Here is a 13,995-nt window from a genome sequence, read left to right on the forward strand (position 1 = left end):
ATACAGATGGGTTACATAATTACTTTTGCTGTTAGAGGAGGCCTCCTCCAAATGAAGCAAGGTGGTATCGTGAACAGCCTTCTGCAATAGTTAAATTACCTAGATCGCACATCAAATCATCGAGCTTCAAAGAGCAGAGTGCCAACTCTTGATTCTATAATCTTACCAGTAGACCAACTGACGCTTTTGATCTTATTCACTATCGTCCTCTAGTTCCTGCTTGGCTCCTCACTATAAATCAAAGAGTCTGTACTTCTAGTGTGATACTTGAAGCCACCGCTTATTTGGATAACGGTTTTCGTTCCCATGGTGTTGGTCGAGAACCGACTGGCGTGGTGGCTGAGTTTCTAGAGCCCCACATACAGGACCAAGAGTTCCAAGCTTATTTGCTGTGTTCTTGGTCTCGGCGCCATCCTCCAAAGCTGCCCGATTCCGTAGCTGCCGATGACGCGTCGCCTGGTGATAGGCGTTCAGCCCGCAGACGGCCTGCAGTTGAAACAATGGAGATCGTGTTTCTTGACTTTGTTATTCAAGCTCCGCCTCTCGGCTTCAGCGCTCTGTTTGGTGGGGGCACGAATGGAGACTGCCGTCACGTCGTGTGGTTAGTCAGGAACACGAACGCACGGCCACCAGACAGGCAATGATATCACGAAGTTGACAGCAAGGTAAAAATGCTTGTGTAGAAACAGTCGTATCATAGCTCTTTCGAGAATGGTGTGCGAGAAGTGATACCTTGTCCGTTACTGTCTGTAGTAGCTTGCTAAAGGATTTGCAAGTCCTGGTGGGCTTTCTCTGAATTGAACTACTTGAGGATGTAAGTGGTCTGTAGCTTGGCTGACCCATCGTTGATTATCAAGAATCTCAACTCCCAGAACGTCAAGAACCTGCTGTTGGGACGATCTCTTGCGGGGGACGAATCAAAGATAATAATCTTGCTCTGGCAAAGCATCAAGCAACCAACTCTGTGCCATCCCCGAGTGCGGCTCCAGTTCTCCGACCCTGGTGCCCAGGTCCAGTCTCGCGCTTACACTCCACATATCAGATGCTAGTTTGGGACGGATGCACCAACACAGCCCCAGTCTTCATCTCAGCCCTGGATAACCCTGGACACACTCTCCCGTGCCTATCCCTTTTGTCGATTGACTTTCCTAGTCTATTTCCCTCGTTTCTGTTTCTTCCGTGTCCCTCGTTCGGTTTGTTTCCCCTCAACCATCAATTCCCGTGGTTGAGTTCTTAATATGGCGTGGAAGATATCATCATGGCTTGTTTCGATACGACTCTTCCAGCTCGTTGGGGCCCTCGTCTCTGCTGGCATGAATGCATTTCTAATCCTCCACATCTACAATAACCACCTGGGCTTGTCGGAACGAATGATCATTGTGGAGTTAATGGTATGTCGGGCGGAAAACATCGTGTCCCACCATGACTCGGCAGTGCCGCGCAGTCTTCAAATCTAACATTGTTCTAGATTGGCGCATTGTTTGTCTACACGTCGCTCACTCTTCTCATCTCGCATGCCGGCAAACGTGGCAAGCGTAGCGCGTGGTTGGTGTGCATGGTAATATGCGATGTCGTGTTTTGTTGTCTTGATATCGCTGCCATCACTCTTTTGGCCAACAGCGGTGTTCCTGGAAACTGTGGGGGGCTGACGGATGTGGACTGTGAGGCAACTGGAATGACTTCATCCAGGACCTGCTGACTCGTTTCAGATACCAAAGACGTCGGCGACAAGGCAAGGAGCCCGAAACCTGGCTTCACGACCATTGGCTTCAGTGACGGATCTGATGGCAAGCGAGGGGAGCTAGACAAGTACTGTGGGCTGGAGCGCAGCTTCTACTTCGTCGCCATTGCTATATTGTATATCACTTCCTCTGACCACCTCCTCTGTCCATTGTCACTAACGTCCACCCAGATTCAGCTATATGTTGACCATTGCGGTATCAGTTTTGCGATTATGTGAAGGCAAGATCTATAGCCAGAGCGAAGTCAACCAGATGATGGAATCTCAGGAGAGAATGATTGAGTTGGAGCAAAAGATCAATGATTCGAGGTCGAATTTGTCTCCTGTTAACGCATCACCGGTGATGGACAGCCGGTTCAGCCAAGGCGTTCTACCCCCACGGGCATCGATACCTGCAGGGCCGCCTCCACCCCCCATTCCAGAACGTCCCGAGTACTCAGAACCCGGACCATCAAGGAGGATATCATTCGCGTCATCATCGCCCACTGCGGTCAATCCTGCCTCGCCGGTGCTTTCATTCGCGTCGCTGGAGCATCATGCGAATATGGCCATGGTCACGGACGGATCGAGGTACAATAATCACATTGGTATCCAACTGCCGCCTTATTCCCCAGGTAACATGGCGCCAATGAATGGACACGGCGGTGAGAATAATGACATCAGGCTGAGCGACTATGTCAAAGGAGAGACTAGAGCTCAGGACATGAAGGATGCGGGACGGTTTTGATACGACGAAAATGTACGATAACGGGGTTCCTAATTAATTCGTCATGGCTGCTATGTGCAGGAGAGTTTAGTTTGGGTTACTCGGCGAATTCAGGGAGATATCATGATACACGGAGATGCAGCCGTTGGCGTACACTTCTTATCTCTACTTTGGGTCATGGGCTGCTAGCATGAGAGAGACGATATCATATATATCCAACGACTTCGAGAAAAGTCGTGTAATTCTAGTTCTACTATTCAAACTATTTGTACGGACGGTGCTGTCGGTCTCTCTAAATCTTGAAGTCGGTCGTCCTGTGCTTATATAGAGATGGCCACCGACCGGAGCGCCTCCGTGTTACCGAACCGGAGTGCGGCCCGTAACGTTACTTCGTCCCCCGCTTTCGCACCTGCCTGCCCACTGCCGTACGGCGTCAGCGTGGGTCGAAAATGTCAGGCACAACCGGCCACATCCGCTTAGATATCGTACCGCGGTGTCTTAGCAGCTTCCTCTCGCGATATCAAGTGACTGCTCAAAAAAAAGCAAACTGCCCCGCAGGGCTCGAACATCTTCTCCGCAGCATTCCTCCATCTCACATCTCCCCGGTGTAGGGCCCGGCGTAGACGCCTTGGAAATCCCCAGCGAAGCCGCACTGAATCGACTGATCTGTGATAATGGTGACCTTGACGTCTTTCCTGGAGAGGGATGGCTTCGTGGTTATTCCGTCAGTTCTGTCACCGGAGCAGCTCGAGACTCTCCGTGCCGCTGCCACTCGGACCACCGAGCTCGCCCGCTCCGGCAAGTGGCCGCTGATCCGCACCGTCGGTAAACAGTTCCCGCCGTGGACACCGGACGCCAGCCTGGGCATCTGGGGTGTGCAGTCGTTGATGCACCCCGAGCTCCCCGATCACGACATATTCGCCCAGTCCTACTTCGCAGAGAATGTGCTCAGTCCGGCAAAACAGCTCATGAGCTGTGGCGACGAGGACCTCGTCATGGAACTGTACAACATGCTCGTCCGCCCGGACAAGGATTTTGAGCTGCGATGGCACCGAGACGATATTCCGCCGGACGCTGACGATGAGGAGGAGCTGGAGAGACTCAATGAGCCGGCTTTCCACACCCAGTGGAATCTGGCGTTGTTTGACGACGAGAGCTTGGTGCTTGTGCCCGGATCGCATCGACGGGCGAGAACCAAGGAGGAACGCGATGCAGGGCCGTACGATGTGGTTGCGGACCAAATGACTGTCAAGTTGAAGGCTGGCGATGTGGCTTTCTATAACAACAACATCTTCCACAGAGGCGTGTACGACTCCACTAAAGAACGCATGACACTGCATGGCAGTGTGGGACACGCCAAAGGGAGCAAGCTGCGAGCTAGAAATGTTCTTCAGCATGGAATCGGAAGCTGGGTTGACCGGTGCGACTTCAGCGCGTTGGGCGAGCAGAAGGAGAGGGCGGAGGCCATGAGGGACCGACTGGTGAGACTGGGAAGGGACAGTGGCGAGGTCGGATACTCCTTGGACGGTTGAAGAAGGAAGCATTATCTATACAAGAAGAATGTCGAGTCAGAGTAAGATGAAGGTTGCCTTGTCACCATTAGTGTCTGGTGTAACATCTTCCATCTGAGAGTTTATGTTTTATAAAGAAACTTAGCATACTACCATCTACAAAAAGACGATGAAATTTTATAATCCGGTCTATATGCGTGTAGAACTTTTATTTAAATAGTCTTTATCAGTCCCCAACTTAGGTCTTCACCTTGTCAATTGCTCGACAATATCGCCTTTTTTTTTCGTTCAGAATGTTGCAAAATGTAACTCAGTTGATGGGGATGAAATGACTGAACAACCCTTCTGGGTCATACTTCCGCTTTAGTGCCCTCAGTTTCTCCAGTCGCTCTCCCTTCCCATACAACTGCTCCATGTCTTCGTCACCAACTGAAAAGTTCGGATAACTGATGCGTATCCAGTCAGTCACAAGTAGAGGTTGGAGTTAGGCTTCTTTAACGTACACTACATGTTTGTCGGAACTTTTCGTCATGAGGTTCCGGAATTTCTCACCGTACGCCTTTGCCGGTTGTATAAGCGCAGCATCACTGTAGATAGTGCTGGCGAAGCAATGGCGCTTCATCGTTCTAATAGCTGGACCGACCGCATTTTCGTCTTGGGAGACAGCGTGTGCCTTGGCGTGAGAGTAATTCTCGAAGTTTACGATGCTGTGCTTTGCATCATCGTGAGAAGAGAAGGCGACATACTCGTCCCAGATCTCTCTTGCAGCCTTAGTGTCGATTGAGTCCACAGCCACGGACCAACAAGTCTTATAGCCTCCTTTATATTTGTTAGTCCCGTTTCGATAGCTCTCACCGGAACATAAGCTCACCTTTGAAGCAGTGTGGATCGATGCCATCATTGAGGTGGTCATAAGGCACCATTCCTGACATTATCACAAACGGCTGGAGGTCGAAAATTGGCGCAAACAATCGCTTTGCGGACTCTTCAGATCCAGCATGCCATATGGATATTGCAATCATGGGATCCATTGTGGGAGGTGCTCGGCCGAATATAACATTGAAGCTCATTGTTTGCTCAAGTTCAAGTTTGTTCGCAATTTCGATGACTTGCTCAAGCAAGGCGTCGGGAAAAGCCACAAGCGCTATGAAGTGTAGTCCGTCGTTGATCTCGGGGTATACCTTCACGGTCAAGCTGCTAATGATACCAAAGTTGTGTGCCGCGCCCCTGAGCGCCCACCAGAGATCCGAGTTCTCTGCGGCGGAAACAGCCTTTGCAATACCGTCAGGGCCGATTAGACGGGCAGAGACCATATTATCCGCTCCAGGTCCGTATAACCCCTTTTCAAGCGGACTACGTCAGCACATGAACTGTGCGGTAGTGATGAAGTACTCACCATCAAATGACCAATTCCGCCTCCGGTGATTGAGGCAATAGCACCAACTGAGTTGCAGGTGCCGATTACTATAGCATATCGTTAGCTCTTGATAGCCTCTTATATTCGAAGGCTTCAATCGGCTGAACAATACCAATGTGTGACTTCTGCGATTTGGCCGCGTCCACAACCTCCTGAACAACCGCCCCGCCCCCTATCACAGCGAGGCCTTTTTCTGTGTCAATATCCACGGTGTTGAGCTTGCGCATGTTAATGACAATGCCGCCTGAGTTTATTTTGAACCAGCTGGCCCATGCATGACCACCGGATTGCGCAACGAACGGAACGCCATGTTTTGTAGCCCATTGGATCTACAAGAACGCATTGTTTAGCCATAGCATCTCTTGAAAGTAGGGAGAGAATACTCACCGTTGCTTCGATGTCAGATTCTGAAGCGACATTGACGACAGCCCCCGGTTTAGGAGTGTTCAAGTCACTCCACCTAGCAGCCGAGGTAGCGTAACCTGCTTCGCCTATCAGATCAACTGTCGCATCGATCGAAAGGCTTGACTTCAGGGTATCAAGGTCTTGAATAGTCGCAGTGTTGGCTGTTGGCTTGCCTAAGCCATTGCTTGGGGAAAGAGTGCGATCGTTCTCAGTGAAGTCTTTCTTCATTTTGCGAGCCGTTTCTGGTGATGAGAAAAAAGAAGTTGACGAGAGATTGTCGAGGACTTTGCCTAGGTCGGACATGATGACGAATTTATATCCTCATCCCAACTATCAACCACGATCCGACGAAGCTGATGTCCCCTGTTGGTTTCTTGACCCCAGCCAGCCAAGAGGAGGCTTGGTAGATGCTCCATCAAGCATTTCGCGACCTTTCCAACAAAAGGACCGCTGTCTCGTAACGCCACGACACTTAAGTCGAAGTCTATTCTGAGCCAATTGGAGATGAAAGTATGGCGGTGTTGGTCCAAGTTTGTGGCGGCCAGTCCGGTAAGCAAGCTTGACACGAATTAGTGGTGAATGAATTTCCTGCCCGAGCATTAGCTACCACCATTGTAATAGCTGCCCTTAGAAGACTTCCCAAGTCTTGGCGGTGTCAGATGTGCTAGGTTTAGGATATGCCGAACAGAGACACGGCAGCCATGCCTTACCATAGGGCTTGAGCTGAATGATTAGAGGCGCATTAGCGCCCGCCTCATGGTGGAAACTTTGTCCGAAACTGGAACCCTTCTGGAACGCCTCTTCTTTTGGTCTTCCAACACGCGGTCAGGGTTCACCGTTGTTCTTTGCGGGGTGTCCGGCTTCGTGGATGTCGCAACGTGACATCTCTAAGCCATTTTGTCTAAGAGATGGCTTCTGTGGCGCATGAGTTCTGGTTGGGTCTAGACCTCGCGCATATCTCCTGTTGTCAATGGATCATTCTTAATTTCCACAGCATTAGAGTAAACGTTAAATAGATATGAAGTATTGCAATATTTACGAAGAAGTGAATATGTACAGATAATGAGCTGGCAAATCAGACGACGTGTCCCTGTCATCAAGGATCCTCGTGTCCATGGTTGAGAACCCCATGAGCCGAAGCCCTTCGATCAGTGATCTTACTCAACCGCTCCTGAACATTACGATGTTCGACGGATAGACATTGACGTTATCCGCATAGTAAGCGAGTCTAGTGCCGTCTCTATCAATCATGCTCTGAGAACCGATGGTGTTCAAGTTGTAGATGTTTACGTTGCTGAGCGTGCCTTGCAGGCGGACAATGCGAGCTTGGCAGCTCTCTCCGGCGGCGAAGGTGGAGCAGGCTAAGTATTGTCAAGTCAACATATACGTCCAGTGTCGACAGGTGCATTCAATAGGGGTGGATCTTACTGGTGCTATAATTGTCAAAGAAGGAGTAGTGGCCGGCGCCGTAGACAAGGATGTTCGACGAGCTGAGCACTCTCAAGCCCCACGCCATGGCGCAGTTTCCTGAGACACCGCTGCAGTCGGTGTTGAAGTTGGGATCATTCAGGGACGTTACCACTGGGAAGGGCTGCAGCGCGTTAGGTAGTGGTTGGTAGTACCTTGAAAACTCCATGAGCGGCTTCATCATCATGAGATACTTTTCAACTTACGGAGTCTCCGTCTGCAGCTGGTTGGCAAAAATATTCTTCGTTCCAGACAACTGATATTGGTACAGAACATGGTGCTCAACAGCTGTACCAACGAGCCAGAATGTCCCCGCGGTAGACTCAATGTCTGATTCAGTCAGTACACGGATTTTCAAGGTTCCTAGGAATTAAACATACAGAGGCCTCTTCCAGAGTAGACGGTAATCTGAGTGTTCGAGGCGTCGTCGATATCATGGTCAGCAGTCCTTCGCTTGTTAGCTCTGGTCGATGCCAAGGTTCTCGAATAAGCAACTACTCACCAGAGCCAGCAGTTCTCCATATACAGGTTGCTTGCCGATGCCGTGACATGCATGCTCATATAAGCACCAATGCAGCCGGTGTTCACTGTACTGCTTCCAGGCTGCTTTAGACACTGGGCCACTTGCAACTGGCTGCCAGTGAAGCCTCCGATACGTGTGTGTACATCCCACATGCCGCTAGGCGTGCCACTGCTTGCGAGATTCCATTCAATGAGAATAGCTCCGGCCTGTGCACCCTGAGTGCCGACCACGAAGTCGCTAAGTTCAACCGTGCCGACTTGTCCAGAAGTCGTTCCGACCTTCAAAACCACTTTCGGATTCGACATGTCGGTAAAGTAGCCGCCGCTAGCTACAAGAATGGGATATGCCTCACCGACGATCTTGGCGCCAGGCGGGATAGTCACGGTGGATGTAAGTCTGTACACGCCATGGTCGATATAGACCACCTTTCCGGCTGAAACGGCATTGTTGATGGCTGTCTGAATGGCCGCGGTGTCATCTGACGCTCCATCGCCCTTGGCACCAGTGGAACGCACACTGACGAAGCTAGAAGCGGCAAGGGACTGATACTGCGGCTTGGAGCGAGTATAATAGGCGCCACCGCTGGTGAGGGCAGCCGGTCGAGAGTTGGGGTCGATGGTGCCTTGGAAGGTTGTAGGACCTGATGGGATATATCGGTGTCCTTCCCCCCAACCCGCGATCGTTGTCGTGCCCGTGGTGCCTGCAAGAACGGTGCCGCTAGGTCCTTTGACAACAACGGGCACATTACTGAGAGCAAGGTTCTCGAGAATGACACTGTTTGCTGTTGGCGGCTGGGAGGTTGAGCTGTAGTGTGTCAAGATACCGACAGGGACATTGGTGAAAGTGCTGTCGATGACTGTTAAGGAGCCAACAAGGTTGTTTCCCGAGCCGTCAACGGCAGAGATGTCAATACCAGTCTGGCAATTCGAGATCGTGAGACCCATATATGTCCAGCCCCAGTCCCACAGAGTGATAATAGCTGTGACGCAATTTTGGAAAACCAAGTTGCGCATGGTATATTGCTGGTTGCCCATTGATGCTCCCGTAGCGCCTCCAATGAAGGTGAGATCCGACATGAAACCTCCACTTCCACTCTCGATAAAGAGCCCAACATGCACAACTCCGGATGTAGTCGGCATCTTGAATACAATGTTCTGGAGGCTAGTTGCCTGAGATGTCGGCCAGTGCATACCCGTAGCTGCTGTCGTAGCGGGGATGTTTGTTGTGTCAATAACGAAGTTTCTGACCTGGCGATAGAAGACATTGGTGGAGACCCAGTTGAGATCTGAAGTATAGTATGGGTTGCCATCAATAAGTCCAAACCCTGAGAAGCCAGCAGTGGCCTTGAGGGTAGGTGGGGTATTGGCATCTCCTATGAGCATTGTGAAGTAGTAAGGGACAATAGAAGAAGAGATCAAGTATGTGCCACTAGGGAAGTAGACGACTGCTGGTGTCATGGTGGTGGAAGCCTTTCTGAGTTAGATTATGATCTTGTCTTTGGGCCAATCTCGGTGAGAGAGAGGCTAACGGTATTTCAACACTTACACACCCCCTGCCACAACGGTTTCCCGCAGTGATAGCAGCGTTGATCGCTGCTGTATCATCTGTAACTCCATCACCTGAATAACTCAGTCAGAACACGGTCTCAAGATAAGGTGCTTTGATCGCTCTCTCGTACTAACCCTTAGCGCCGTAGTCCTTGACATTGCGGAACACGCTGTATCCTGAACCAGCATAAGGAGCTAAGCCCTGATCTATTTGTTTGTCAGGCATGAGAACAAGGGTGAGGGAGCCGCCAGGTCCTTACGGGAAATATCACCCATCCAGTAGGCATTAATGGTAACCAAAAGGCTGGCCACGGCCAGGAAGAACTGAGAAGCACGCATCGTCAAGACTGAGGAGAGAAAGCTGCCTGATGAGCGGGAGGGAAAGGGGACGATGACCACGCCACCGAGAAGGTTATATATTCAAGACCAAGCTCTGAGTCCCTAGCGTAGCACGAGGACTTTAAAATGGGCCGCGTAACGTTCACGACGTCGCCGCTGATGAGACTGTTCGTCCGTCGGTCCGTGGTAGACGGCGCTCATGAATCCAGGAATAGGAATTTGGCCGATTCGCCGACGAGATGCCTCCACGCGCTGCACATCATGAAGTGTGGCTGATAGACTTGCCCGGCTGACTTGACAAGGCTAGGCAGGAGACGTGACTAGCTTGGTCGTCCAACCCATGACACCGTGGAATCACTGTGTAGTCGGCCACCATCTGCAAGACACAGGTAAGTGAGATGTCTTACCGCGTGGAGAGAGAGCTTGGACCCATCGGGGCCTTGAGTAATCCGCCCTGGAGGAGATGTCACAGTAAGATGGATGATGTGACGATCTTCACGGCACTTCACCGTTGATCGAGCTTAAACTAACATAAGAACAAGTCACGGACACAGTTGCAACAGACCAGAGGGTTGTGGCAATCTGATTGGTTACCCGTTGGAAGAAGAGTGTATGAGGTAGCTGGGATGATAACATGTGGCAGTGTGGAGGTGGAGGAGAGGCGCCCAAGCAGATTCAACCCTGGTCCTCGTCTAGGTAGTTGAGCCGAGATCTCGGCCGTTCCCCTGCATGAATGTGGCCTTGAAGGGAAGCTAGCCGGCCTAAATTCAAGATATGAAGCCCTTGCGGGCTTCGGATTGGTGAAATAGTCTGGAAGGACGGGAATGAGGACATCACCAAGAAGAAGAAGGCCTCTTGGTGCGATGAAATTTAGGGAATGTGACGTGACCTACTACTTGGAGATATCACGATAGGAAGTTGACAGTAGGATCATCAGAGCCAAGGACCCACGCTCTTCTCTATCACACTTCCTTTCAAAAGATTTTAGAAGCATCATGCTCCATGAAAGTCTTGCCCTGTACCAGAAGAGTCAAGCCAGCTCCTAAAACGAGATATACCTGAGTTCCAAAACTGGTACGAGTACCTTTTTAAGGGGCATTTTTGGGGGATAATTGGCTGAGATCGTATGTCCGGCATTTGAAGGCAATCACCTGCCGGGACAGAACCTTACCTCCTGGTTGCTCACTTGAGACAGATCTGTCCTGGTATCTATGGTTGGGTTTTGCCCACTAATATTGTACTTCGGACCTGGAAGGAAGCATATGTAACGTGCCTCCCCTGATGTGTGCGCGCGAACTACTCACGGGGCTCCACCCTTGGGAAATTGGGAGCTGGGACAGGAACAGCACTGGAAAAGGCGGGGTCAATCAACGGGTGAGCCCGCCATCCTCAGCCTCTACGTCCATGGATGGAAGCTCAGTCTGCACACCAACCAGACATGAGCACACCACTTTCTCGACGCTTTCCGACTGGGAATACCACCCTCGGAGGGAGCACGTGGAGGCATCTCCGGACCTTTCCATGGCCCGGATGCGTCTTTCATGTGGCCATCTCGGACAACATTCTTCTGGGACTGAAGTGACCTTGGTGTGCCACGCGGACCGTTTTCTGTCTTGTCTCCCCGCAAGACAATGAGCTTCCCCGCTTTCGCGGACCATCAACCAGTCCCGGCGAAAGCTACGCGAGAGCCTCATCGAAGATCGTGAGAAAACACACTTACCTTGTCCGCTTATTGAGGAGAGCATGTTGCACTGAAACAAGAGCTCGCTCTATATTGGATTGAGCGACCTTCACCGGCGATGCAATTCCAATCTTGTGACAACAGACTCATTTAGTCCGGTTTATCCTGAGGAGAAGCACTCGGGGGCCTGACCGAGCTAGAAGGACGCCAAGACGGACGTCATTATCCAGAGAATGGCTGTTACCGACATGCTCCACTCTTGACTGGTACGCATGAGTGGAAGTTGATATAAAAGACGGAAGCACTTGAAGCTGAGCTTCAGTGAGTGTCACCGCCATCTTTGTTCCATGGGCCTCACAGGTCGCCGATCGCACGACACCAACTGGCGGGTGAACGAAAGTACGCCATATGCAGGCGCGGCAGCCGCTGGTCTGATACACGGGATGCGAGTGCATCGTGGAGTAGGCGGCGCCGAAGCACTTGAAATCTGGGGAAGCCAGCGTGGGATTAGATGAGTCCCCCGGCAAGCGAACCAGACCCCAGGGCGCGCTGCATTTTGCCTATTCACAGGATGGGAAGAGCATATATTGCTGTGGTAGTAGGCTCAACGGCTAGTGCTAGCAAGCGGAGCGGCTTTTTTTGAGGAGCGGCCGCGGTACGCCCGTCGAGGTCGAGAGACTGACGATGCTGTGGATGATGGATTGTCTGAGCCTGGTAACGTCGACCAGACTAACAACCGCGTCAACAAGCAAGTGGCACTGCATCGTGTATCGTCGTAAACTTGTGCTTCGCCCACCCACCCACTCATCTCGTGTGGTGGTCTGCTGGAGGTGCCTCCGGCAACATACCGAATACCCTGCGAGGTGTAAGGGTCTTGAAATGAGGGCCTCACACCGGATGCTGCTCCATGTCGTCGTTGGGGTGTTGGATGGTGCGAAGAAGGAGATAGATTGGGGCCGGCGACGGTGAGAGTCGCTGCCTCGAAGGGCATTCGAGGACAAATAACTCGCGTGAGTCGGTGGATCCTGCAGTATTTTGGACGATGGAAGGAAACGACGAGCCGAATCAGGCGAGTACGGAAACAACAAGCGGATGGTAGCTGCTCCGAACCGTATGCGCCGTACTGTGCAGTTGCGGTGGTGTGCTGTGATATCTCCTCTGGCCTGCCCACTACACTCCACTGTAAATTGCTAGGTGAAGTTTCTTCTCCATTTCACTCCTCACACCCCGCACCTCGTTCGAGTTCTCCAACCCGACTAAAAAACATCCTCGGGTCATCTCCTCACAACCCAAGTGATGCTTGTCTACCCACCTACCACCTGCTGCAGTACGAGTACTGCTGCAAGGTATTCTACACCTTTTAGGCGTTGGTTGGTAGATAGGGATAGGTAGCCCTCTCCACACACATGCTACGGGCGGCGGCGGGCAAAGCGAAAACAGATCACACTACTGCGTGTGTCCATGCCCTTGCAATCGGGAAATTTGCCTACCTAGGTACACACTTGATCTGGTCCAATCCAATCAGGCGCCCCGGAATTGCTTTCCATGATCTGAATGAATCTGAACCGGCGGGACTGAACAGTGGTCAGCATCATTAGCCCAGTCGTCTTTTTCCTTGTCTTCCTTAAGTAGTCATGGCATCACGTCAATGGTTCCTTTCGCTGCAATAATTTGGCAACAGAGAGCCCACTAAGTCATTCCGGATATGACAGTACGCAGGGCAGTCCGGCCTAGTTATGAGTTATGTTGCTTCTTGTAGGGTACTGATTCTGTCGCGTGTCCGACAAGGGAAGACGGCTGGCTGGCTGGCTGGCTTAGAAATCACCATGCTGGAATATATGCATGATGTTCATGCGCGTCCTCACAGTACAGTTGCAGGTCGCCGACCTTGTCTTGCATCTCAAGCGGAAGGCAGGGCAGACTGTTCATTCACTGTTATACTGTATTCGAGAATGGTCGGTCTTGTGGGCCGGGTTGAGCCCGGTTGTGCCCCAGCGATCGACATGAAATGCCCCGGTTGGGTGGACAAGCCGTTTTTCTCATCAGCATCACTGCATTCTCACGATTCGCTGCAAGTTTCTGCTTAGTCCTGTCTTGTTTTCTTGTCACGCATCGGGTGTGCTCTTTGCGATCTGCTTGCAACACATTGCGCCAATGGCTCTGCTGGCGATGGCAATGGCAATGGGCTGTGCCTCCGAGAACTTGTCATGATCCCTCCCAGAAACGCCCATCCTGGCATTTTGAGACTTTTGAAGACTGTTAGAAGTGAACTGTCTTTCTCTTCTCACGAACCTGATCGCGTGGCGGGGTTATCCATAACGCTTTCCCATGTAGCTCCTTGCTCAAACACACAAAGTATGGCCAGGTTAGTTACTTCGTAATGCATCCGCTATGTCACAAGGACCGTGGAAGATCCTCCTTGGCTGGGAACTGCGACATGTGGATTCACATGACATGAAAATGGAGCGGCAACCTAGGTAGGCGATGACGATCGGGACTACGATGCCTTCAGGTAATGCAATACGTATTGGACCAAGATGCGAATTGCACAATCTTGATGGTGGCTCTTCCCCATCATCTCCATCATCTGCCCTCATCTACCTCTACCCAGGCGTGCCAGGTAGTGTTGAGTGAGCAGTGGACGGGCCTAAATGAGGA

The 13,995-nt window shown here is 51.4% G+C and overlaps 3 protein-coding genes across 3 annotated transcripts; 1 reads left to right on the top strand and 2 right to left on the bottom strand.

Annotated features, from left to right (window-relative positions):
• Positions 1-3,121: 3,121 nt before the first annotated feature.
• On the top strand, positions 3,122-3,979 carry UCRPA7_767 (putative phytanoyl- dioxygenase protein; the record flags this gene model as incomplete). The annotated part of the gene is made up of 1 exon (XM_007913360.1): positions 3,122-3,979. One exon carries the CDS (start codon positions 3,122-3,124, stop codon positions 3,977-3,979), a length of 858 nt encoding a protein of 285 aa, XP_007911551.1.
• A 289-nt stretch (positions 3,980-4,268) lies between these two features.
• Positions 4,269-6,008, bottom strand: UCRPA7_768 (putative fad binding domain-containing protein; the record flags this gene model as incomplete). Its single annotated transcript, XM_007913361.1, has 6 exons — positions 4,269-4,404; positions 4,462-4,777; positions 4,830-5,298; positions 5,355-5,422; positions 5,488-5,704; positions 5,763-6,008. 6 exons carry the CDS (start codon positions 6,006-6,008, stop codon positions 4,269-4,271), a joined length of 1,452 nt encoding a protein of 483 aa, XP_007911552.1.
• A 933-nt stretch (positions 6,009-6,941) lies between these two features.
• On the bottom strand, positions 6,942-9,656 carry UCRPA7_769 (putative glycoside hydrolase family 55 protein; the record flags this gene model as incomplete). Its single annotated transcript, XM_007913362.1, has 8 exons — positions 6,942-7,141; positions 7,209-7,402; positions 7,454-7,577; positions 7,628-7,695; positions 7,750-9,243; positions 9,320-9,389; positions 9,453-9,524; positions 9,578-9,656. The coding sequence occupies 8 exons, from the start codon at positions 9,654-9,656 to the stop codon at positions 6,942-6,944; spliced, it is 2,301 nt and encodes a 766-aa protein (XP_007911553.1).
• Between the last annotated feature and the right edge of the window lie 4,339 nt (positions 9,657-13,995).

The sequence above is a fragment of the Phaeoacremonium minimum genome (genome assembly GCF_000392275.1).
Source record: "Phaeoacremonium minimum UCRPA7 unplaced genomic scaffold PA7_03_scaffold_40, whole genome shotgun sequence".
Classification (NCBI taxonomy): domain Eukaryota; kingdom Fungi; phylum Ascomycota; class Sordariomycetes; order Togniniales; family Togniniaceae; genus Phaeoacremonium; species Phaeoacremonium minimum.